Source organism: Anser anser (assembly GCF_964211835.1).
Source record: "Anser anser genome assembly, chromosome: 3".
Classification (NCBI taxonomy): Eukaryota; Metazoa; Chordata; class Aves; order Anseriformes; family Anatidae; genus Anser; species Anser anser.
The window spans coordinates 94,593,050-94,619,482 of NC_139722.1; the positions used below are offsets into that span (position 1 = coordinate 94,593,050).

Here is a 26,433-nt window from a genome sequence, read left to right on the forward strand (position 1 = left end):
ACATACTTAAACAGGATAGTCTTTTAGGGTATTTACTTCTCTCCACAGACCCAATGGGGGTGTCTAAATAGCTATCGTTGTTTATACCGGACCAGTGTTTCATTACCAATACAGATACAAGACAATTAGGTATTAATTTCATTTTTCAGGCTGTTTATTTTGTACACAAAGCAAGTTTGAAAAGCCATAAAAAGAGACAGATTTTTTCCTGTTCTTTGAAATCAGCATTTTCTAAACTAACATGAAAACTTGGTTATTCTACTCTTGCACTTAACAGTTCACATAGAGTAAATTAAATGCACTGGAATAACAAGCTTTTTCTGCCACAAAACAGTTGTCTTGAAAAGCCTCCATAGTATGAACAGGTTTTCCTGTTTTATATTCAAGGACCAGGCCTTCTCCCGCTTCAGTTTTAATTGTGTTGGTATTGACATCTTTACCAGTATTGCTAAAATTGGTACTTAGTCTTATAGTAGCTACTGAGGGAAGACTAGGAACTATACCTTTCAGGTCTATTGTCGATTCCTGTCCAAAATTGAGAACCATCATAAAGACTCTATCTAACCCATCCAATTCCCTCACATACACAAAAACATTACTGTCATTCCAGATGTAGCACATCCATCCCCGATGAATGGGCAGCTCATTGTTGCGAAGTAAAGTTAGCTCTCTGTATAAGCTCAGGGTTGAGTTGGACCAGGTCATCTGTACCTGCAACAAAGTCAGCATTAATGGGGTTGTTTCTTCCCACCGAATGGAGGAGATATTACTTCCTTCACACCCACACAGTCTGCCAAGAACGTGCATATTAAAATTCAGTTTTGACAATTAACTCTTCAAATTTGTCTGCTCATTCCACTGAAAAACTGCTTTTTCTCCTGCACTTTCTTGGGATTCATGCAGTGGCAGAGATGGAGGTTATTTGGCAGGACAGAATTCCCCTGTCAGTGACACTACTTCTACTTCCCCAGGTGTCCTTTTGAGTATTTATTGTTTATTCCGCAGAAAGCCATAGCCATTAAAAGCTTGACAGTGAACTGTTTTCATTGAGTCTGATCTACTGAAATCAGAGAATTTATTTCCTATTTTATTTTTTTCCTGTCTTTGAATCATATTTTTGTCTTCAGTTCTGATCAGCACTGTAGATCAGCAAAATCTGTTTGATCCACTGCTCGACTGCTTTGAAAAATTTATTTACTTACATTAGAGATGGTCTATATTAAGTTCTTGTTACAAGGATGGTGCTCTATATATTAATATAAACAAAGGCTGGATTTCAGTTTAATGTTAAAATGATTAAAAGGATGTTAAAAGCCACCCGTACATTGTAATTGCAGTTGCTCTGTTTAAATGAATATAGATGAAGTAGACTCCTCGCTGGTGCAAGGATTTCCTTCTCTCATAAAATTAGTTAGGATTCCATACCTTTCTGTTTTCCTCCCTGGAGTTTGTTTTTATTGGCTACACTGCCAGTTCCCACTAGGAAGTCAGAGCGAAAGAGATGCATTACAATATTTTCAGACCTTTGGTTTGTCACACAAATACCTACTTCAACATTCACACTTTGGTAGTCAGGGTTAACGGGTAACCAACTACTGGTGCCTTCAGTAAAACCAGCGTTAACTTGGCCATCCCACTGCATGGGGGATTTCTCTGGGAAGGTCACCTGGAAAATAAAGTGGGTTTAGAGCTGTTGCCAAGAAGTTCCTACTTTGATTAGTCTGTTAAAAAGTTATCCCTTAAATAACATGCTCTCAACATATTCCATACAATCACCATTTCAGTATTGTTTTCTCTAGCTCGTGTTAAGATGCAACACGGAGGATGTAACCCTGCTGCAATTCTAAATAGAAACAGTGAGAAAATATGAATGGAGACAACTGCTGAAATGGAAGAGAACAGAAAGTCTAATAGATGTGGCATCACTGGGTAAAATTTGGAGTCCCCAGATGAGTCTAGTAGCCTTGCCTTGCAACAGAAGGTTGGATAAAAGACAGCTAGAATATTCTGATAGGTAACTAGACACGCCGTTAGTGAACATATGAGGTAACGAGTGCCAAGAAGAGAGAACAGTAAACAACTAGTAAATGTTCTTCAGTATCTGCTTTCTTGTAACCATCACACTTTTCACCATAGATCCCTTCGAGCATATATTTTCAAGGACTACAATTTGGAGAGGATTTCTTATATTAGAAATAAATTTTTTCTCAAGTGCAAAAATTGTACTGAATACCAGGTTTTAGCTGATTAAAAAGTGTTGATGTAAAAAGTCTGAAGTTCTCACTTTGAAGGATTCAGAAAAATTCTGAAAAAGCTTCCTCATTGTTATTGAAGAGCTTGCCAAAAGATCTGACACTTAAATTTAATGATATAAGAGGGCATAAAATATTTTGCACATACTTTGGGTGTTTGTTTTCGATGAAAACTGTTTTTCATATAAAGGGCACTTTTCAATACAATCTGTCAGAAAAGCAGCTCAACAAAAGAAATTGTCACTTTGCTTCGTGACATTATAAATAATGGGTTTCTCCTTTTAGCATGTTCTGAAAAGCAGGAAAAAAGAAACCTAAGTTTTCAACACTGGTAACGCTGCCTTTCATCTTTACCTCTTTTAGTTTTTCTTGAAGATGTTCAAATGCTGGGGATAAAAACTATTCCCTTAGCAAATACTCTCCATCTTTCTAAGACACCCATTAATCAGGGATTCTTCCTCTTCCAGACTGAACGAAGCGTGGTTTTGCATTGTTACAAAGCCATGAGCCACAGGGTGGCTACTAAACAAGCATACCCTGAGGAGCCAAGGGCAAGCCACTTTTCTGAAGAGTATCTTTCTGCCTACAGTAATCAACAGCAGTATGAAAATGCAGGAGATGCTTTGACCCTGGCATTTCTCAGGGGAAAGATTTCCTAAGTCAAGGAACCACTACCTCACATCTGAATCAGACAAACCTAGAGATGATCCTGTGCTTCTGTGCAAGTGCTTCCTTCCCTTTGGTACAAAACTTGCCAATACTGTTGATAACATCACCACAAGTGTCTCATTCTGTAATAGAGGATTTCCACAGCAAAAACAGCATCTGCCATAGGAGCATGTTCTTAAGGTGCTCAAATATGGTCGTAAGAGGCAGAGCTGAGCTGTTCCCTTTTGGGCATGACCTTTTCCAGCCATGCCAGTACGTCTCTGACAAAAGATACAACAGCAGTCAGGTACAATCAGGGAAGAGATGAGAAATTAATATGGGCAGAATATGAAAACTGAAACTCAGGTAGGTCATCACAGTGTGAAAGGCACGGGCACTTTGGTTTAATCCCATGACCTTGAATAAACCTAATTCTGAACATTTCCATTGCCTAACAAAACAGAAACATCCTGCTGGGTGTTAGCTGCAACCACGAACAAATGAGTTAGGGAGCTGGTCCCAGGGCTCAGGTACCTAAATCTTTTATACCTTTGGATCTAAAATAGAAATCCAAAGAAATCCGTTTGTGGGTAGGAAAAGCCCCTTCCACCAGGAAATGCTAAGCAGTGGCTGATCCGTACGCCCACCCTTTTTAGGGGACGCCCCTTCTGAGCTTGGGCATTTTAGCAAGGGCTGTGGTTTAGGGAGGTGCCTCTTTATAGTGAGAGCAAAGTAGTCTCCAGGAGACCGTGGCTCTAGCTATGCTCCCATGAACTTTGGTTTCCTCTAAGAAGTAGCCAGGAAATAATGGACTTTGACAGAGTGAATCAAGTACTGTGAGAGGAAGGGGATACAGAACTCTGTTCCTCTTGCCTCAGGTGACCGAACGCACCTCTCAAAGCCACTAGCCCAGGCCTGGGCACTTGCTGCCTCTTCTGCTGAAGCGAAGAAAAGCAACAAAAACTAATCTGGCAGCAGGCAGGGACCAGGATTATAACCCTGCAGCTCAGCATGCATCAGGGCCTCAGTTCTGGTCTCTGGCCTGGCTGTTTCTGCAGTCTGTACAATGGCTTTGCAATGTGGAACACAGAATACCACCTAAATATTGACAAAGACTGGAGTTGGTCAATTAATCAAGAGTTCTTGTATTTTTGGTAGTTCCATTTCTCAGAACTAAGTAACAGGATCAGAATTTATGTACTCTTCACTTACATTTCCTGAAGCAATGTTCTCCATACCTATTTCTTCACCATAGTAAGTTATAGGAGTACCAGGGAGGGTTAAAAGCAGCATGTTTATAACACTGACATATTTCTTCCCAAAGCGAGATGAAATCCGAGCAGCGTTAGGGCTTCCGACCTGAAGAAAACAACATTCTGTTAAACAGACATTATAAAATTCTATGCATACATGAAACTACTCTAAGGCAAACCATTTCGAGTGAAATTCTATCCACAGGCAACAAAATAAACAGAAAAATGTATTTGAATTGGCCTGTCTTCACGGGGCTGAAAGGAAGGATTCCAGCCTATCTTCTCCTATAAAGGGACATACACCAAACATCACCACCTAGGTAAGTAGCTAAATGTATTTCATGTGTATTGGCCAAATGCTCCCTTGACTATTCCAAGTGCATAATTACACTAATGCCACTATCACCCAAAAGAAATAAATGACGAGAGTGGCTTATTTTGAGAAAAGGGCCTTACCACTTAGAAAGACCTGTAGTGTTATTAGTTGATTGAATAATGTAGCAGGTAATTTTTCCCCTTTCACCTCCAGGTCTGCAAGTTGAATCTTGATTTTGACACCAGTACAAATTTCTGCCCAAAATATTTTAGAACGTAGGTGGTAGAAGCACAGGGAGATGACAAATCAGCCTGAGACTTCATTAACTCCCCCCGGTAACATTTCCCTCAGATTTCTACCATTCTCTCTGCCATGTGAAGGTGGTGCTTGTTTTGAGAAGATGACTTTTTTACTGGGGCTGGGAAAAGCTGGCAGCCCTGAAGGAGAACACCCAAAAGGTAGGCATGCTTGAGCATGGGACTGGAACAAAAGATCTGTGTGTAGGAAGGAATGTGGTGAAACACCAGTAGCTGCAACTCCACATGGTCCCTGTATGTTGCCTTTTTCTTTCTGAAAGCCATTACAGCCAAAAGCTGTTTCTAAATACTCCCTTGGGCATTTTGCCCCCTTCCCCAGAGACACAGCCTTGAGGATACAAAACTGCATTCCTGAGAGTCCCATCCGATAGGTAAATAGAGCTGCCCCCACGTTACATTTGGGGAAATCAAAGCCCGTAGTGGCTCATCTCCTGCACATCCCAACCATGCTTCATAGCAAATACCTGCAAAGTTAATCCCACGGAAATTAACATGTGTGGGGGGGAGGTTTCTATCACCTTAAGAGGAACTATCACCTACGGTTATCACCTAGGTTGGCCCTTCCAGTAAGGATAAGTCCAGAACTCTTACCGCCCAGTTTGGCCATTTCCCTTTAGGCATGTTTTTCATCCACAAGTTGACGGCTTCAAAAATACTGTTTCCTGATAGATTTTTCATGTTAATTAGGTAGAAATTGAATGGGAAGTCTGCTTCTTGGACAAAAGTTGTTCCATAATACATCATTGTTGCTCCTATGTCTTCCTTTTCATCACCATCAGAACCCATAAATCTACAAAGAAGTACACAAGTACTTTTTTTGTACCAGTCCTGGTTTGTACAGAGCTGAAGAAAGCTAGGAAATGTCTGGCATTCTTAGAAAATAATACAGGATTAAGAATTACATCTGCTTCCCTCCTTCCCATCAAAAACACAGAGAAGCTTAGATTTTGTAAAGTGAGTAATAGGAGATATTACTTGGAAATTTCTGGTGAAAAACCTACAGCAAAAGGCTGTATCTTAATGAGCCTTCTCTTTCCAAAACCACACGCACAGAAGAACATTTTTAGCAATTTCCATGCTGAAAAGAAGCTTTGCAGAAAATGTCCTGGAGGTCCTGTTTGACATGCTGAACATGAGTCAGACACATGCCCTTCCCACAAAGAAGGTGAGAGTTTTGGGTTGCATTGGGAGCAGCACTGCCAGCAGGTCAAGTGAGGTGATCCTTTTCTTCTACTCAGCACTGGTGAGGCCACACCTGGAGTATGGGGGCTTGTACTGGGAGCCCAGATCTAGAGAGACATGAACTACTGGAGGAAGTCCAGCAAAGGGGCACAAAGATGATGAGCATCTCTCTTGTTCAGCCTGGAGAAGAAGAGGCTCAGGGGCGACCTTATCACACTCTACAGGTACCTTAAAGAAGGCTGTAGAGAGGTGGGGGTTGGTCTATTCTCCCACGTGCCTGGTGACAGGACGAGGGGGAATGGGCTGAAGTTGCACCAGGGGAGGTTTAGGCTGGATATTAGGAAGAACTTCTTTACTGAAAGGGTTGTTAGGCATTGGAATGGGCTGTCCAGGGAAGTGGTTGAGTCACCATCCCTGGAGGTCTTTAAAAGACGTTTAGATGTACAGCTTAGGGATATGGCTTAGTGGAGGACTTGTTAGTGTTAGGTCAGAGGTTGGACTCGGTGATCTTGGAGGTCTCTTCCAACCTAGACGATTCTGTGATTCTGTGAATGGCTGACAGATAGCATTGTTCAGCCTGGAGAAGAGAACTCTCAGGGGGACCTCAGTGTATCTCAGTATCTTAAGGGACAATGTAAAGAAGATGGAGCCGGGCTCTTCAGTGGTGCCCAGTGACAGGACAAGAGGCAATGGGCACCAACTGGAACACAGGAGGTTCGGCCTGAATGCAAAGAAACACTTTTTTGTTTTTTAGTTTTGCAAGACGGACTGAGCACTGGCACGGGTTGCACAGCGGGGTTGTAGTCTCCACCCTTGGAGGTCCTCAAAAGCTACCTGGACATGGTCCTGGGCAACCAGCTCCAAGTGGCCCTGCCTGAGCAGGGCAGTGGGACCAGAGCACCTCCACAGGTTCCTTCAAACCTCAACCATTCTGTGATTCTAACACTCTGACTACAGAACCATTATGAACTGTGTTATTAATGCTACAGTGGATCAGCCTCATGGGCTTTAATTACAGTGGTGCCACAACCTCTGTGGTCACACACTCTGCCTACTTCTGTATCATCATGCCTGGAGCTACCTGGACCAACTCACTGTACACTTCTCCTGTACACATTGGGGAAGAGATAGCATAGCCTATGCACTGCCGTTTGCATTTGGTAAGAACACATTTTACAGCACATTATGTTATTAAAAAAACATTTTATTGCTAGCAAGAAGGTGACAATCAGGAAAAGAATTCACTAGCCCTAATAATGATTACCTGTATCGGCCGGGTTCACTGCTGTATTGATCCATGGTTTGGCGGAAGCTACGGATGATGTCGTGCATGCCAACTTGGGTGGTTGTGTAGTCATGGTAGAGCTCGGAATAGGCTGTGATGCTCTCCTTAAAGGCCAAGGCAATATTCCCCATTAGTTCCCCAGTATTTTTTAAGAATTCAGAACTCCCCAAATTCTTCCTGTCCACTCTTGAGACAATCCATCAACACAGGTAAAATTTTAACTGAAATGAGCTTAGCATACCAACGGTAACAGTGCGGATCAGAACTGGGCTCGAGGAACCGTCCCCAGCACTAGGCAGCAGAGCCCACCTGCAGCACTGAGCACACTGGCTACACGCCATGTTGTTGTTGTGGTAACTTAAAGCAACAGTATTTGAAGAGCTGATGAGTTTTGTGTGATCCCCAGCTCAGCAGGGGAACAGCATCTCACTGCCCGCACTATCTGCTAACATCGCCCGCCGGGTTCATCACCTCAGCAAAAACAATAGGGCGGGTGCTTCGCAACGCCTCTGGCCACCTCTCACTGTAATGCGCTGCCAATTAGGTGGGTTTTTTGTTGCTGCTTGTTTTACTCCGATTCCTATTAGCACTTTAAAAGAAATATGTGCTAGTGACTGCTATGGGGTCCCAAGTGAGCCAGAGCATCGAGCCTACCTCTTGTAATGAGCTCCCCAAAGACAACCGATAGATCTTTGAAACTCACAACACTGGTCTTTTTAGAATATAATTTGAAAGCCAAGTATTTCAAACAAAATTCAAAGCAACTGTCAGAACAGAAATACGGAGGGCATATGGACAATTTTCTTAGCACTCTTGCTTTGCTTCTTTCCTGTACATACTCCTTCTGCAGGGAACCCAGGAGTCACTTCCCTTCCAAGGAATGACTCCTTATTCCTAAAGCCCTAATTAAGACCCCGAAGAGTAAAAACATACACTTCTCTTGCCCCAGTAGAAAATATAGGAAAAAAAGAAAATATATATTACAGAATTCTGAGACTTGTTCACTTGCGGTTCATTTCGTAGGTGCGTGGCTTCTAGAAGAAATTTAACAGCGACAAAACTAAATCCGTCAACTCCTTTGCCAAGCCAAAATTTGATAATATCCTAGACAAGGGAAAAGTTGAGAATTTCAAGTGAGCCTATACCATTCAAAATAGCACGTACTTAAAGAGGAAAACTAAACCTACTGTAGGTAATAATATATAACAATTTATTTTTGATTTTGTATTTTTTTTTTTTTAACTAGAAGTTAAAGTGAATCCTGTTGAGTTATCACTGACATACAAATAGAAAATGTCTTATTACTTCTTCCGGTATAAAAAAGAAAGACTGGTCTAAATTCTCCCATAATTCATGAGACCAAAGCCAGGGCATGCCTCACTAGGAGCCTTCTAATCTCTTCCATCAGAACAACTGGGATCATGCTACGCACTATTGTCGGTGAACACCCATCTTGCCTGCACACAATTAGAACACATTGATTCAAATATGCAAGAATATGTTGTTCTGCACAGACCTTGTGCCACCAATTTTCTTTTTATACAATAGAGCTCTTAAAATGCTTGTTCCCTTTTATTTGACAGATGTGTTTGTTTTTTTTCCATTTTATTTTCAGGCTTATTTGTTGATTTGCAGGAACATGAAAAAATTTAAATCTATAGCAGTTAACTTGAATAATAATTCCACTACCAAAGGCAGAGGTTAGTCACTATTAGTAGAATTACTTCCTACTTCAGTAGCTGTTATAATACTAAAATTCTAATTGCTCTGGTTTTCACAAACAACTCTAAAGTTCAACCCCTTTGAGCAGTTTGTGCACGTGTTCCTTTAGACCAGATACTGTTTTTTTCATGTAAGCACAAAAAAAATTGTCTTATTTTTAATTTTTAACATGTGTATTGAACACACTTGCCAGAATAGGCTGGAGTAGAACCACTCCACATTCAAGCTTTACAGATTTTTGGCAAATCAGGATTCCACCTTTAGAGCTGTGCTTTCTCGTGGAACCATTCTGAAAGCAGCAGCTCTCAATGCAGTGTCTGTCCAATACTGAATCCTCCAAACAGTAAATGTTTAGGCACATGCTCATCACAAAAGCAGCACCAGGTATCAGCAGTATAAAACACTGACTTGATTAGACCGATTGTAGTCCTAACCTGAAAGAGGATTTTGAATTAACATACTAGACAAAGATTATTCTTTAACATGCTGGAGGAATCAATGATGTTTACAAGCATTTACCAAAGGTGGGTATTATCAGATTAAACTTACTAGTCTTTGTTTCATCTCTATGCATAAGACATGCAGCATCTATTTGCTACTTCAGCAATGTACCGGGTACCATTCAAAAAAGAAAAAAAAATAGCCATGACTATTGAAAAGTACGTTTAACAGCAGAAAAAAGGAGAAAGACATGATGTTATGGGAAGCATCAAGACAGAGAAGTTACCAGGGGAGTTTGTCAACGATCAGTCTTGAGATCAACCCATTTCATGCTTCAGCTAACAATTAAGACCAAAAACGTTTTGGTTTGTTTCTTCATGCACTTGCAACACCAACAGTGAAGAAAGATACTGCAGAGACAGCCCATTAGATACTCATACTAGAATCAGGCAGGCATGAAGACTAGCACCAAAGAAATGCACCAAAATTCAACAGTACAGAACAACAAACGCCGAAGAACTAACATCAACACACTTGAGGTAGCTGTACTACTCAAAAGGAAGAAAAAAAAAGGAAAAAAAGAAGCAGCTGTCATAATCCCCATCTTCAGACCTGTTTCCCAATGCGTTAATGAATTACGTTTTGTCTACTGGGAGACGTGGTGGAGGCAGGCATGAGGTTTTATCAGAACACAACCACTCCTTGGTGAAACATTCCTGGCTGTAAAGGCTGTCCATGTTCCTCCCCACATAAAGTGGTCAGAGATGCAGAGAGACCGAAACTAACTCCTTCTTATCAAGCCCAGGCATTCCTTGCATTTCAGATCAGCATTGCCTCACTTCCTCAAAAATCCAAACACCTCTGCTAAAACAAGGTGCCACCCCCCATTGGGCTGGCTAATTAACACCTCCTTGTATCAACAGAGATTACAGCTTCTCTCAGCTTGCCTGATTCAGCTGTGCTTCAGCACCAGCTTCAGTACAAGACACTCGACCATCCAGGTCAGTCCTCTCATTAAATGCTGTCCTCCATGCAACACACAAATGCAGTAAATGCCTTCATTGTTGGCTCCTGGTGGAGACCAGACTTGACAGCACACAACTGTTTCCTTACAGCAGTCATTTTATGAGACTACCAGCAGCATCTTCAAGGAAAGTTACAATCTTAGGGCTTAGAGGGGGAGTATTTATACCACTGTAGAAAATTTGACCCAGGCACCTCTTCTGTAAGTATGTTTAATTCTGGCCATCCACGTTTGAGAAAATGAGTGGAAAAAAATATGTAAGCTGAAGGACGCATATGGTTCACAGAGAGCAAGCATGAACCGCTTATGCATGAGGCTATGCTGAAAAGCAGAGGGCTCTTAAAGGTTCAAAGCAAAGAAATGAAGATCCCCTTCCACTTCCCACTGAAGGCTAAAGGAACTCCTTTTAAAGAGCAATAGCCTGTTCCAAAAATGATCAAGATCTTGCCAGGTGCTTGTGAGAGCAGGGACTTAAACCAGCATAAAAAGCAATAATCATCAGACACAGAGCACTGAAAAAAACCCACCACCAGTATCTCCACTCAAGGACAGTTTCATTTGGATTTTTTTTTTTTTTTTTGGAGGGTGGGTGGTATTGCTTGCTTTTAAATTAAAAAGACTTGAAACAAAGTAGCTCTGATACTGGAAGCATCAGAAGATAAAGCTTGAATTTTCAAACTTAAAGTTTGTCTAGATGCTTTTTTGTTTCAATACATGCACTGTAGATCTTGAATTATTTCCAACTAGATTGTAAATTGTGTAGCACAAAGAATCAAATCAAGCACAGAAATATCTGCTTAGCTATCGGTGCAGCAGCAACAGGCCACATACTTACATGGATTTCTTGTTGAACAGCAAGGTTGCGGAAATTTAAATCTGGCTGTTCTTTCCCAAACTGATGAAAATAACACTGTTTTCTCACATCGTCAAACTGCCAGCTGGAATTCCCATAGACGCTCACCTGTTCATGTAAGTGGGAAGAAAAATAATCCAAACTCTCAAATTAACAATTAGTCATATGCATGCTTCACGATGTGGCGCATTACAAGCACATAATAAAGCACAAAACGCCTAATTGATGGACTAAATTTTAAATAGACTTTGACACTTTGTTTCTTATTTCCTTCTCCTATTAGTTGCTCTTCCTTTCAGTAAGGCCTTGCCACATGTATCTCATGTTCAATGCTTTGTTTCATTCCTCTTTAAGTAGACTTCTGCTGGGAATTATAACAAAGAGGGGGAGACATGGGTGGAACCGTTTCTCTTGGAATTAGTTTTCCTAAAACTGTTGTTAAAAATAGCTTTAGTTCACTTTCTTTAATCTGGTATTGTCCCTTTGAAGCACTAACCACAGTCAGTGTGTTAAAATGTTAATTTTATGATCTCTGTAATAAAGAATTCCAAAAACTGAGGTGGCTCTTAAGACTCCAGTTAAAAACACACCAAAAAAAAAGCACAACAAAACCAACCAAACAAAATGGTTGTTTGGGGGAACAAAATGGGGAAGGAAATAACAATCCCACCTGGAGGTTTTAGAATATACAAACTCTTAACCATGCACCGATCAATTCAGAGTTCAGATAAATGAGAATCGCAGAGTGGTTTGGGCTGGAAGGGACCTTAAAGATCATATAATTGCAACCCCTCTGCCATGGGCAGGGACACCTCCCACCAGACCAGGCTGCCCAAAGCCCCATCCAGGCTGGCCTTGAACACTTCCAGGGATGGGGCATCCACAGCTTCTCTGGACAACCATATATATGGAATACATACATTTTCCTTTTTTCTCCCAAAGCAAATGAAAAAGGAGATCCACCTTCCAGAAAAGGGGGAAAAAAGCCTAGAACATATTGCTTTGCTTCTCCACAACTATGATTGCAGAGCAGAGATGCAGTTTCTAGCATGGAGTAATTTTTTAAATTGTTTGAAGTAGGAACCCCTCCACCCTGAACCAGTTTAAATCTTAACCCAACGCAGCCTCACTTAGTAACCTCGGTCCATACCCGTGAGCAACCATTTACAGCCCCGTGTCCACCGGGACAACGATGTTCTAGGCGTTGTTGTTACAGGCAACCTGCAACCTAATTTACAAGCGTCCCTGCCCACACTTACCCAGTTGTTGGGCACAGCGATCACTGCCCCCGCCTGCACACAGTCCTGCCAGATGTAGTAGTCTGTGTACTTCCCAGTCCGGTTGCGACTAAGCTGAAACCATCGGTGCTTGTCGCTTGTGTGGTTTGGTATTAAGTCCATTATCACTTTTAACCCTTATAAATCAAATCATAAATATATTTAATTCAACCTTTTAAGACACAGCTTTTTCTATTTTATTTTTTTTAAACGTATCACAAGCATTTGGGCTTCTTCCAAAGCCTGGGAGCTTGGGTTTGTGCTCGAGGAACACGCAAGCATGTAGCTTGGGTTCACACAGCCCTGTTGGCTGGGGCCAACACACACAAAGACAAAAAGCCCCAGGCTACCTGTCTGGCTAAACTAATGAGGGTCAGCAAGCAGGGTCAGCACATCTTGCTGGGACTCTTCCCTATAAAGAGGGAAGAAAACCAGAGCAGATTTCTGTGGTTATGAACCACTTCAACCAAGTCTGGCCAAGAACTCTGATTTCAACATCTCTCTCCCATCTCACAGCTGGGAAATGGGCATCACCACTTCACAAGCATTAATGAACATATGTTCTTCCTCACCCTTCCTACAGATCAGGCTTTTTTAAAAATCTCAAACGCTTTTGAGACTGGCAAACCATTTTCCATTCAGCCCAGTGGCTGTAAGAAGGAAGCACCTGGGCAAGCATTGAGTCTAAGGCATACACACACCAACCAAGGATGCAATTGCAGGAAGGAAGCGCACGCTTCCTCCCAGCCTCTTAATTGTTTTTCTGCTTTCTCCAGAAAGCAGCCATCAGTAAGGCCACGACTGCCTGGCAGGCGTGATGCCCCTGGGCCGTTGACACGCACTCCCAGACCCAGCAGGGACCACAGCACTAGGTGAGCCCTGCATGCGTGCTCATGAAAACTCAAGATCGGAACTTAATGGTACAAGGCACACCTCTATCATGCAAGTGAACACCTTTTTAATAGAGCTATTTTGATCAGAGTTGCAGCTTACCTCGATCATGTATGGCTGCAAGCAGATTCTCAAAATCACTCATTGATCCAAACATGGGATCAATATCATAGAAGTCTTCAGCTCCATAGCCAAGGTCTTTTAAGGGGGACTTGTAGAAAGAAGTGATCCAGACTGTTTTTATGTTCAAATTCACTATATGGTCCAGCTTTTCTTGGATACCTATGTAAATGAAAAGGGCATCATCAACTCTTTACAAAAGACAAAATATTTTTGTTGAAGTAAGTTTGCTGTGGGTTCTCGAAGATGGAACACAGATCCCTTTGATACATTAATCACCCCCACTTTTTACTGATCTCAGCTAGCAGGGCAATCTTGAAATTTCTTCAGGAGTAGCATGAGACCACAAAATGGAAACCATTTCAAGCCACTTTAAAGTTCTGCTGTTTGCTCTCAATCCCATACCTAAACTTTTGGTCTAACTCCAGGTTTAGACTTGACTTGAGCAAGAAGCTCCAGGTGAGATCTAGTAATGAGAATGTAAGTGGCCATTGGTGATACGTAAAACAAGTCTTACACGCCACTCTCAAGTGGCTTTCTCTGTTGGACTGTAACTATTTTTTAAATTTTTATATATATATAAATACACACAAATGACTGCTGCCCTGCATTACACACAACAAAAATGGAAGTTCACCCACCTTTCAGATCACCATTCCCATCCATGTCGCTGTCCTTGAAAGAACGAGGGTAGATCTGGTAAATAGGACTAGCTTGCCACCAGTCGAGGCACTTTGGGGACAGAGCAATAATAGCAATCGTAGCACACACAAGCATGACAGCAGCAGCGATTATGAGCCAAAAGAGAATCTCCCTGGTGACTCTGTACCGGGCTTGGCTGGAGAACTTCAGCAAGACTTCCTTCGGCATCCCTGCATAGGGCTCCAAAGCTGGTTCCTCAATAGCTTCTGGGTTCACGCCAATAATGCATGTTTTTGGCATTTCTTCTTGGCTACTGGTATCAGTCTCCTTGTCATCAAAAGCCTCATTTTGAACAAATCCATTGTTCTCCACACCTCCCTTCTCACTCAGCTCCATAGGTAAGCTCTTTGCTTCCTCGTCAACCATTTTGCTTGGTATCTCTTGTCCTGGAGACAGACACTCACTACAGCAAGGAAGCGAGCCAGCATACCTTTGTTCAGTGGAATGAGAAGCAGCGTAATTAGCACCTGGGTTTATAAATAATCCTGACCAATTGGTCAAAGTTCAAAGCAGAAAAAGGACAAAGTGCTCCAGCTCTTTTGCATAACAGGCATCTTCAGCAAGATAACAAAACACTACAAGAAAGCACAGTTTTCCAAGGAGCAGTTACATTTACTGTTGTAACTTCTTGTCCTTTCTATAGAAATGTTTTTTGTTGTTGTTGTTGTTTGTTTTTGGTTTTTAATATAATTTATAAAAGGTTTAGTAAGTGTTCGACTTTGCAGATCGGTCCTTGCCTCCCTTGCTACCTCAGCGTGAATGAGTAGTGAAAACATCGGCACCGAGAACAAGGCGTGGGCAGCTTCTGGTCCAAGAGCAAGAGTACAAATTCAATAGGAAGGAAAGATCCCAAGCCTGCTGTGCTGGGTTCCTCACAGCACAGGCTAGCCCAGACGCAGCCCACCGCAGCCCACCCACAACTCCCAAGCAGCGATAAGGCACACGCCAGTCCTGCAGCTCGACGCGTATTACAGGCTGCTTGCTGCCCCCACAGCTATCCCCAGGCACAAACACCCAAGGCAGAGCTGCTCACTGCTGATCAGCAACACTGAAATTTTGCGCAAGCAGGCCCAGATTTACACCTCTGTGCGCTCTACACTTCAGCTGGCCCGAGACCTGCAAACCTGCACCCCCCAAAGAGCCCCTCGGGCCTGCGCGCTGCCCCAGGCATCCTGAGGCACGCACACCGTGACAGGGCCCTGCTGCAGGCCACAGCTGACGTCTGCCCATGGCCACAGGGCAAATGCCAGCGGGTCGTTGTGCTTCAGAAACATCTGTTTTTGGCTTCTTAACCAAATGAATCCCTCAAGTTAGGATACAAAAATGTTTTTACCACGACTGCCTCAAAACATGGCAGAAGGCCCCTAAGGCATCTGTGGCAGGTCAGTGGGACACAGACGTGTAATTTTTCAAATTAAAGAACTGCTGGGCAGGCAATGCTCCATGGCCATAACTTCAGGTGCAGTTTTCCGTCTAGTTCACCAGCATTTAATACCCATCTAGTAAACTCCTACCCCTGGCTGCTTTTCCTGCCTTGCATTGCCCCCTGCCTTGTGCCAGGTGAAGTATTTGTGTGGCTGAGCAGCGAACCAGGCTGGGAAATAGAGCTGGCAAAAAGCAAATGTCATTTCATTCTTTCAATAGCTCTATTCCTAAACTGCCAGGTCACCATGAGGCCACAGGGTGCTCCATACCAGCTCAGCACAGCGAGGACAGGACAGGGAGGCAGGGTACAAGGCACAAGGCACAGCTACTTGACCAAGCAACAGTTAAATAACACCCTTCATGTCCCGCATTCATTTTGGTACATTCCTGACCGTCCCTGTAGAGGAAGCCCTATTATTTCCACTTCATGGAGCAGAAAGCAAGGCACACAACAGTTAGGTCTCACATCAACAGATCTCTGGGCTTGTGCTTCTAGAATCAAACGCAGGGAGAGAATTCAAGTTCGGTTAATGGCTTACCTCAGATCACATAAAATCTGCAGAGGATCAGATTTCCTCTCTTCACCCAGGTTGTACATTACTACCTAAAGCACTGCTGGAATTCAGATTCCAAGTTTTTTTACCCCTTACCCTTTTTTTTCCTTTAATTTTAAGTCAGTATATTTAATAGTAATAATTGCCTGCATGGCTGTGTATGTTTGATCTGAAGATACACAGGTAGTTATCTTCAGTATACATCATTCTTACAACTAATAAAGACAAACTTAATATTAAGTAGTTGAAAGCTACTATCACATTTTGACACTTTTTTCCCCTTTAATTCAATTATTTTCCATGTGCACAACTGCACGTGTTTGTTCTATGAAACCGGCCACTCATTAACTGCTCCTTCAAAATAGCGTCTGTTGTCCTAATGTAATCCATAAGTAATGCTAAATGCTTATTTATACCTTAAGTAGCACAGATTGTGTCCTAATTGCCAAGCATGCAGCTAAAATCAAGAGGATTATTCTGGGGGAGCACCACACACAAGCTTCAGACATCTGTAAATGAATCTCTGTGGACTAATTCAACCTCCAGGTGTCTACTGGGCATGCAGAGATACAGTGACACAATATTTTAAGGTTAACACAGAAGATAATCCATGCTAGAAACAATCAAGTAACTGTCTTGGTGAACACACAGATTTACAGCCAGACTTCAGTGCTTTACAGTCAGACTGACAGTGTTTACAGGTTTCAGTCACATTTCACATTAACTCCATGTTGCTATATAAGGAGAGCTGATGTACAAATAGGTATAAGAAAAGCATAGACATGTTTAGGATGGACACCTGGACCTTGAATACCAAAAAATTATTCTAGAAAACCTGTAGAGAAAGTATGGCCAAGGAGCTTAAAGTAGATCCTGGAAGCTACCTACTATGGACCCTCGGGAAGAAGCCCCAGAATCTGGTACCTCCTCCTCCTGTAGATGTGATTCCTTGCAGACTAAAAATAGCCTGTCTCATACAGGAAAGAAAAGGAAAAAAGCTCCCATGTGGTATTTGTGTTAGCTGCTTTTGTACCAAAGCAACGCAAGTAACAAGACCAAGACAGCAAATGCCTCTGGATAAACTACCCACATGCCCTGCAGAAGGGCTGGGCAGGGCTGGTGTCCTACAGCAGCTGACAGCTCACTCCATACCTTTACAGTTGCTATCAGTTAGCACAGGCAGCTGCATTGCTTGCCAGCACAATTGCTATATATTAACTAGATATAAAACCACACAGGTATTTATTAGGCCTTTTTTTCCCCCCTCCTCATCTGAAGGAGTTGCTCACTTTAAAATTATTTGATAAAGGGAAACTGTAAACTTCAGCTTGAGAGGCAGATCACCAGCAATTCCCACCGAGGTTTAACTTTTTCTTTTTAAAATGTATTTTATGTATGCAGGCATTACACTTCTGGCTTGCTCTCAAGCAATTCTGAAACAGTTCCCTCCTGAGCAATTTTACAGTTTCGCAGGAATAACTAGCCAATGCTACTGCGTTAGCAGAATCCACTGAAAAGCATTAAACAGTAGAGAAAACACTTCATATTCTGTGCCAGTTACTCTGTTTACCTCAGCGTTAGATAGGGAAACAAAACCAATCCGTATGTGGGCAGTAATAGCTGCTATCTCCACACAGATTGCCATGGTTATTTCTATAAGATGGAGGGGTTAATTTCCACAAGTATTTCTTATATATAATTATTTCAATGCACTGGCTGACTAAGGAGTCTGCTGTTTGATGCTATACAAATGCCAAGTAGCTTACCAGTTATTTGATACCATACATATTACACCAAAAATCACACAAAGGGGTGATTAAGCACCCTAATGCGCTAAGTGTAGGAAGACGTTTATTTTTTAAAAGTTCTCTTGCTTAATGCTTTTTTATTAAATGTTTTGTTACCACTGAAACTGCTCTGACATAATGCACTTCACAGCTAAATATAACTTCATTATTTACAGAACCCAGGCCAGCTTCACACCCATGCAAAAAGGCAAACACTAGAGCTGACAATATTTCCTCAGCGGCTCCCACAGGACTGATGGATAATCTGACCTTTAAAGCTACATTTCATTCGGCATTAAGAAAGTCCTCCCATGACACAGAGGGCAGCCATCGAGAGTGAGACACTCTCTAGAAACAAATTTCTGCTGTGGTATCTCTTACCCAGGGGTTCCCTGACCACACATGAGGTTTCTGCCATCAGCATGCAGCCTGAAGTCCTGCTAAAATCTAATTGCACGAGACACCACGCCAAGGCCTGGTGGTTTGTTATTTATTTTTTTAAAATGCTCTTAGTCCACTAATGGACTATGTGATTAAAGGTTAATGGCATTATAAACGCTGTAATTACCTACTGCTTGGCTCATGTGATGTTGCAGGGGTAGCTTTCTGGGAAAGAGGCACCTGGCCCCTGCCCCCCGTGGGTGATCAGCATGGCTGGCTTCTCCCACTATTTCTAATGGAAACAATTATCCCCTAATCCTTGCTCTTAGCAAAGCTCCAAGCACAGCAGCATGCAGAGTTGACTCCTTCCGGATGCCCTCCCCTACAGAGGATCAAACATGGTACTGCCACACACCCTTTATTTTAAAAGTAAATTCAAGTGTGCTCTTCTCCAGGAGGAAGCTCACTCATTCCTGCACCCTCCTCAAACTACACTACTTCCACTCTTCCCTTTATGGCATTTGTCTGTCACAGCTCTGTCCTAAAGGACACCAACTTCCAAACAATTTTCTTCTCCAGCCTAGCCCTTAAAGTCTTTGCCAGCAAGAGACCCAGGCCTTGATTTTACTCTTCTATGAGCTGGGGACACTCAGCACAGTATTAAATCCCAAAAGACTGTGCTGCTGCAGCTGTGATGGCTATAAACCCAAGAGTGACCTGGTGTTACTGAAGGACCTCTGAAATGGAAAATTCAAAGTACAGACAGCCCAGCTAGACAGCCCAACAGGAGCCAAGCAGAAGATCAAAACCAGGACGGGACCGTGCTGTATCGCAACCACATCCACCCTTAGGGTTACCAAGAGACAGCACCCCATAAGCACGCTACCTGCTACCTCTACCCATGCTACAGCTTCTCACAACGATTTACACTCGCTGAATAGTAACCCAGGAGCAAGTTTGGGTCTTGAACTCTAGGCACTTCCTCATGTAGACAACGGGGTTTTCAGGGAGGAGCCACAGGCGAGGAGTGCGGTGTCCTGCCCGACCCTGCAGTGCTGACCCTGCGTGACCATAGCCATCACCCTACTACATGAGCCGTGATGCTTTTCACGCGGCCTCAGTGTCCCCACCTGCAAGAGCCATGTATGCAGTACCACACGAGTATATACAGCAGGCCACTGAGCCTCTCCAGAGCTTAGAGTTTAATCCTTCCCTGTCTCAATGCATCTAGATAGACCTTCCTGCAACTACTTTGCTTTCTTCACACATTGCAAATTGCGGTGGGCATTTCATGATCAAACATACTCATGCTCCCCCAAAATAACTTCCTGCTGAAAGACATCAGATCAGATGTTTCCACTCTTTGTAGAGAAGGCTTCACTGGACTACTGAATTGATCCCAAAGCTTTTACAAGGGCTGGCTGTGACCAACACTCCACTGACTCCACATCAGAGCATAACAGCCCAGCACCAGAAAGTTAGTGTCTAAAATCAATATGAATGCTGGGAAGTGAAACCAAAGAACTGGAAATACACATTTCTGGAAAACGACACTAAAGCACACCTCCTCCCGTTCACCACACTGACCTAGTGTGGTACACGGCAAGAGCTGGCCTGTGCGAGCTTCTGTGTTCAAGGAAGGTGCTCTCTGGCCAGCACAAACTCAACCTCAGCATCAAAAACATTTCACAACTACAAGAAGCCCTCTCCAAATAGATACACATACCATTCAACGCAGACTTAAGTGGCAGAAATTAATCTTAAATTTTACGTTGACCTGAACATACAAAGGCAAATGGAAGACAGTTCTTAAGACAGTTCTTATTTTTAAAAAGCTAGAAGAATTGCTAAAAAAAAAAACAAACAAAAAAAACCACCAAACTAATTCCAGTTAATAACCACTGCCTCCTTTTGAGAAGGAGCATGGTATGACACCTGTTTAACAGAGGGATAACAGACGTCCAGTGGCCAGAAATAGTAATGAAAGAGTTCCTAAATTTCAACTTGAAAACTGACTATAGTTTTCCCGGGACAACTGTATTTACTCAGCTCAAGCCACACTGACTGCCTCCAAACAACTAACCTTTTCTTTGGAACTGTCTCAAAAAACCATTCATACAGCATTTCCTACAGACTAAGCCCCTATGAGATGAGTCTGTCCCTTCCAAGCTTGTCATTAAATCAGCAGTACCAGGACGTGGGATGCAGAATAGCAGGGAGAGTACGTGGGCCTCTTTCTCAAGGTTTGAAGACCCCAAGTGAACATGGAAGCAGCATGAGCAGGTTTACTGGGAGCAAGATGTGTGGGGACAGTAAATTTGAGTAATCACCCATGTGTACGCACAGCTGGCTCAGAAGAACCCGTTACTTACTGACAGGCTTGATCCAACCTCATTGTCCATCGTCGCACAGGAGATGAGCAGCACAGGGTAGGGCGGCCTGGCGTGAGGAGCGCAGTGACCGTGGCCGAGCGTGTCCAGAACGAAGCCAGTAAGAACAGGGCGTCAGAAAAGTTCCAGTCACAGTCAGAACCAGGAGGAAGAGATAGGGTGCAGCCTACACTGGCTTAAACAGACTCTGTTCTAAAAACAGTGATAAACAGAAGTAGTCTAAGCAGGTTTTTCATTTTTTTTCCCCCATTACTTTTGATGCAAGTTTTTCTAAAGAAGAATTTCAGTTAGGTCTTCACCCTGGTAAATACCACTCAGGATTACGAACCATGCTGCCCCTCTTTGTCTTAAGTAAAGCCTTGAAGTGAAACTTTTTTTTTTTCTAAAAACCAAGCTTTATCTGAAAACATTATATGCTAAGGACTCCTAACAACTTCAAGTTTTCAGTTGTAGAATCCCCTGGCATTCAAGGCGGGTGAAAAGTGAAAGTTTTTTGGTGAAAGGTCAAAGGTTTCAGCTTTGCTCTAGCTCATCCATACTAACAAACCAAAGAAAAATTTAATCCCACATTCAACAAGTACATAATGCTTCCAAACTTTTCCCCCCACTAGTCATTCAAATACTGCACTGACAACTACCACATGTATCCATTCCCCCATCTCTCCTGGAGAAGGACTAAAACAAACGCCTGCCTTTCTTTATATGACACTTGCTCTCATAGTTCTCACATTTTTAGTTTTGCTCTGATGTCCAGGAGTCTGTAGCACTAAGTACGATGATACTCTAATATACTCAGAACAGTTTGTTTTTAAGATTTCAGAACTGAAGATTCAGACATACATCTTTACGTCAACAATAATGTCCAGTTTGTACATTTTTCTCCTTTTGATTAATTTTGTTTAATGCAGTTCAAAGCAGAGGCGCTAGAACCATACTAGAACTGGCCATATTGACTAGATATGTTGAATTTCACAAACTTCCTTCTACCTATTTGATCCTCTCATCAGCAAATTGGCATACATTTCATTAAGCAACACCAAAAAAAATAAATAACATTATATAAAAATAATGAGGAAAAGCAGGAGCTGTTTGAGTGATTTCCTTCCTTCTCAGGTAGCAGAACAGCACTCAAACTTGGCAGAGTCCCTCCTGGTGTCAATGTGCCATCTCTTCTTCCCATTCCACTTCCAGAAGCAGCACTTGAAATATTTTAGCTACATACAAAATAGCTGTTGCAATTTTTCACACACTTGGTTACGTGCCTTTTTTCCATCCCCTAACAAGTTGAGAGCAAAGTTAAATACAGTAACTCTAATCTCTTAAGCAACAGTACCTGAATGTTTTAAAGGTAAGGATGAGTAGGAATGAGCAGATATATAACGTATTTCCCCACCCTAGAATTTGTAACCCAGTATGGTGAAAAAGGTGCCCATGACTAAAAGTAGAGACTGATAAGTTGTGGTAAAACACCACACTTCTAACGCCCATGCAGATTGTTTGCATTAGTGGAGTATTTCCCACAACTGTATCTTGACAAATTAAATGCAGATTTCAGAGAACTGGGAAAGGTATTTCATTTCGGTTTCACTATTGTGTTCACATTCCCTGCTCCCAAAACTGAAATATTACTCTTTTAAACACACTGGAAAAACACATCTGCTTTACATACTGAGGCCAAAATCATTATTGCACAGTTAAAATTAGATGTGTTTATGAACTGAAGATGACCATTGAATAAGAGATCAAAAAAATCTGAGAGCATTCTCCAGTTCCTCTTAAAAAGAATTGAATATTGTACATTATTTGTCCAAGACTTTAAGCAGACGTCCACCCTTTTGCATGTGAGCATCTTGCCAAGACAAAATTTATTTATCTATATACATAGAATGAATTTGATGGGGATTGTTTCTAAGCTTCCTTATAAAAAACAATGGGAAATATTTTTTTCATTAACGCAATCAGACTCTTCAATACGCATGCACTTGCTTCGAAGTTTCCAACTAACTTCTAAGAGCAGGGTATTTACCAAACTACACATTCATGAAGAAAACTCAAAATGTAGCTGAAATACAACTTCAGTCCAGAGAGGTGTTTCACCGTAGTTTCTCTTAGCAGACTTTTAAAAAAAAAAAATCAGATTTCTCAATCAGAAATTGGTATTCTTGCAAGGAATATAACAATTCCAAGTATTTCTAGTTTTCCTTTCTAGATTAAACTCCTAAAAGTGGCGTTTTACCTCCTAAGAGGCAGAATGTTCATTCTGTGAATTTCTGGGGAATTTCTTTCACTGAAGTTCTGCAGCTCTTTCAAAGTGATGAAAGTAAACCTCATTTAGTCATTTTCTTACTTAACTTTGCATAGTATTTTTCTCAACAGTAATTATGTTAGATAGCATCCCTTAGCTACCCACCAGAATCCTAAAGTTACCTGAAAATGCCAGAAAAATCAGTATTTATATTTACAGACAAGATGGACTTCCACGATCTTGATGAAGGGACTTGGGAATTGGATTGTTCCCACCTTGTTTAAAGATCAAAGGCAGGGCCCTTGCAATACCAAACACTACTACAATGTAGCCTCGACCTTTCCCCAACTCACCTTAAATTCCAGCAGTCTGAGAAAGCAGAATCAGGGTTAGTCATTTCCAAAGCAGATTTGACACACTAGGTGAGAAAAATTATGTCCAACATCCCTGTTTCAATTAGTCACCACAAGCCTTCAGAAGGCATCTACGTGTTGCTTTCTTTATTAGCAAGGACAACTACCTTCAGAGAAAGATTACCAAACTGATGGGGAATTGCTCCTCCTCTAGAAAACTACCCTCATGTCTTGAATTCCTATCACTCTTCAGTAAGTTTTAAAAGCAGGTACTAAGGCAGTCGTTAGTTGGTATTAACTCCCAGTCACTAATCACAGCAGAAGTAGAGCAAAGCTTTTTCTGCTGGAGAATTCCCGGTCGAGCTGCATATGGACAAGTAAGGACAGCCAAGGACAGAAGCAGGAAGCACTCCCCAATGCAGTCAGAAGCGCTCAGTGATGCTAGCCAGGCTTCATATCCATGCATCCCTGCAAAGGAGAGCTTTGTGGAGGTTTTTAGAGGAAGAAAATAAGGTGTTTGGGGGAACTTCACCTTTCATACATCAAGAGCAAAGCACAGCAGCCCTGATTAAAAGAATAACAACGTCAGCGCAAGAAGGGAGAGAGGACCAGAAGCGATGAGCTGAACGCAGGAGAGGCACAGTCATGCTAGTGCAGAAGTCGCCTGTATGTGATGACAGCAAAGCAGTCGTGAGGGGAATATGAAACGGTAGAAGCAAAGCACAGCTAAGTCTGACCTGTATAGCAACAGTCCAAGTGAATAAAAGCAGGACAGATCAGACTGTCAAGCTGAGCCAAGTGTTACAAAAGATGCACAAGAGCCCAGGCAGAGTTTCAACTGCATGAACTAGCTGCATACTTACACGGATAATATTGCAACTGCTCAGTGACCTGGTTACTTTTTTGTGATTTTGTCAAATTGTCTTCATCTCTGGGAGAATTCCATGCAGCTGCTCACCTGCACCAGTAGAGCTACCTCTCTCCAACTTACCTTCCAATTTAGAGCTAAACATAGCTGTAAACATAGCTGTAAAGAGCTAAAAGCAATGTCTTCAGGCAACAATCCCCAAATCTAAAATTTGATGTTTACACCAACAAAACCTGAATTAGTCGATGGAGTAAAAAGGTGCTTAGCTCTTTTATTGCTCTTTTTCTTATTTTTGGCCAGAACCTCATACCTAATGTCAGGCAGCAGTAAAGTTGTCTTTTTTTCCTTCAGCTTTTATTTGAAATACTTCACTAGTGCACTTATGCATTCATCCATGCAAGAAATTCTTTTTAGAATCAAAGCAAGCAAGAACTAGGAATATTTTAACTCAGTTCCTCATCCCTTACACCACATTAGCCCCAAATGACCCAGTATCTAACCAGTTTCACAGCTTATGGCTATTTTTGCAATAGGACGAAGTGAAAGAGCTACATTTCTATTTAGGTAGAAAATATCCATTAATATTCAATAGTATCAGACAGTCTTCCAGAAGCAAAAAAAAAAAAGCTTTCTAAAGCTTGGTTCTTAGCCTGTGGTGTGCTCAAAGAATTGACATCTATTTCAAATGTACACTTTTTTTTTCCTTTTCTTTTTCTTTTTTTTTTAAACTCCCGAACCTAAATAGCAGCAGCAGTTCACATAAGCAGCACGAAAAGCACAGATGGTTTGGCCAAGTCCTGCAAAGGTTTGTGTGCAAGCTTAAAAAAAAAAAAAAGCATTCACTCTATTAGTGAAGATTCACTCTATTAAGAGGAGACTTAGTACTTAACCTTTCATTTGCATCCATTTCTTTATTCCCTATTCAATTTAATATGTTAACGATGATCAGTTAAATCCTATTTTGCTCAAGATCAGAGAGCAGATCTGAGAACCGACACAGACTACGTGGTCTGTGGTACAGGAGCGTTCACAAAAATGAAGAGAAGATTCAAGCTGAATGTGACATCTCAGGAAGACCTGAGGTGGAAGTGACACATCCCACTCTCAGCACTCTACAGAAGTATGTTAGTTACCAGATGGCAATAAAACTACGAAAACATAATTTTAAACCAAATGTTAAAATTGACAGGTTATGGCATATAGTAAAATACAGGAACAAAACTTTATCAAACATCTCAGACTTCTCATGCTAAGAATACCAAGTGAAAATGAGTGGTTTTCTTTTTTTTTTTTCTCCTCCAGGCTGCTGAAATCTGAACAGTTTTTTTGATTACACTGGAAACATGATTAGAATTAGAAACCTAGTGTATGCATGAATTAAAAGCAGTGCTACTTAAAAGGAACAAATAGAAGTCTTGATTTACATTTCAGTGAGCTGTGCAAGCTGTGGTCCTTCTCTTTGAAAAACCTCTGTGCATGCTTCACTTCTATACAATAAATACTTATAAAAGTATAAACCCTTTTATTTCAGGGAGACTACCCACACTGATGGAAAGAAACTACACATGTAAGTGTTCACAGGACTGGAGCCCATGGAGTACAAGAACTCTTACTACAGAGGAACAAGGTTAAAATTGCAGCTCATCACAACATTAGAAGCAGATCCAACAAACGTGTCATGAACTTACAGACAAAAACCTACAGGTTGTTCCAATCATGCCCATTCCAGAATAACACTAAGTATTCAAACACATTGTGATTGTGCAATGTCAGTAACACAGAGTATTTTGTTCTTTTTTCCTCCAGCTAAACAACTCCACTAATAAGTAAAATAAATAAAATCAGTAAAAAGTTTTACAGTGAGGCTTCTGCATTATAACTATTTCTCCCCAAAACACTGCAAACCTTTCTAGGTCTAACCTCAGATCTTTAAGGAACCTAAATATATGAACTGACTAAGAAGTTAAGATTAATTTGAATCTTTAGACTTCAAACAAATGTCGTCCAGTAGCTGCAAGAGGACTTATTTGAGCTGAGCTTGGGATGGATTTACTGTAGGAGCTTTACATGTTGTTTGTACTGTTGTGTCTCCCACAGAGAAGCCCACTTTGAGACTTGTGACTTGTTGTGACAAAGAACCACACTCC

The 26,433-nt window shown here is 41.7% G+C and overlaps 1 protein-coding gene across 4 annotated transcripts; it reads right to left on the minus strand.

The window, feature by feature from the left end:
* Positions 1-135: 135 nt before the first annotated feature.
* Positions 136-26,411, minus strand: SLC3A1 (solute carrier family 3 member 1). 4 transcript variants are annotated; one of them, XM_083828803.1, is made up of 11 exons: positions 20,803-26,411; positions 14,223-14,713; positions 13,564-13,743; positions 12,553-12,707; positions 11,276-11,401; positions 8,238-8,357; positions 7,233-7,357; positions 5,378-5,576; positions 4,113-4,259; positions 1,550-1,666; positions 136-711 (listed from the first exon to the last, which is right to left on the minus strand). In XM_083828803.1, exons 1-11 carry the CDS (start codon positions 20,823-20,825, stop codon positions 271-273), a joined length of 2,124 nt encoding a protein of 707 aa, XP_083684929.1. In that variant the 5' UTR covers positions 20,826-26,411; the 3' UTR covers positions 136-270. The 4 variants fall into 4 exon arrangements, with proteins under 4 accessions (XP_083684929.1, XP_083684931.1, XP_083684930.1 ...); XM_083828805.1 differs by having other exon boundaries at positions 14,223-14,858; XM_083828804.1 differs by having other exon boundaries at positions 14,223-15,085.
* Between the last annotated feature and the right edge of the window lie 22 nt (positions 26,412-26,433).

Bases quoted from the DNA above. Each gene is read 5' to 3' on its own strand.
- SLC3A1 (XM_083828802.1), bottom strand. From the start codon at position 17,238: ATGAGACAGGCTATTTTTAGTCTGCAAGGAATCACATCTACAGGAGGA. The intron at 11,402-12,552 runs GTAAGTGTGGGC...TTACATGAACAG, and splicing joins TCGCTGTGCCCAACAACTGG to GTGAGCGTCTATGGGAATTC. The intron at 8,358-11,275 runs GTAAGTATGTGG...TCCCTTGTCTAG, and splicing joins CTGTTCAACAAGAAATCCAT to GATATTATCAAATTTTGGCT.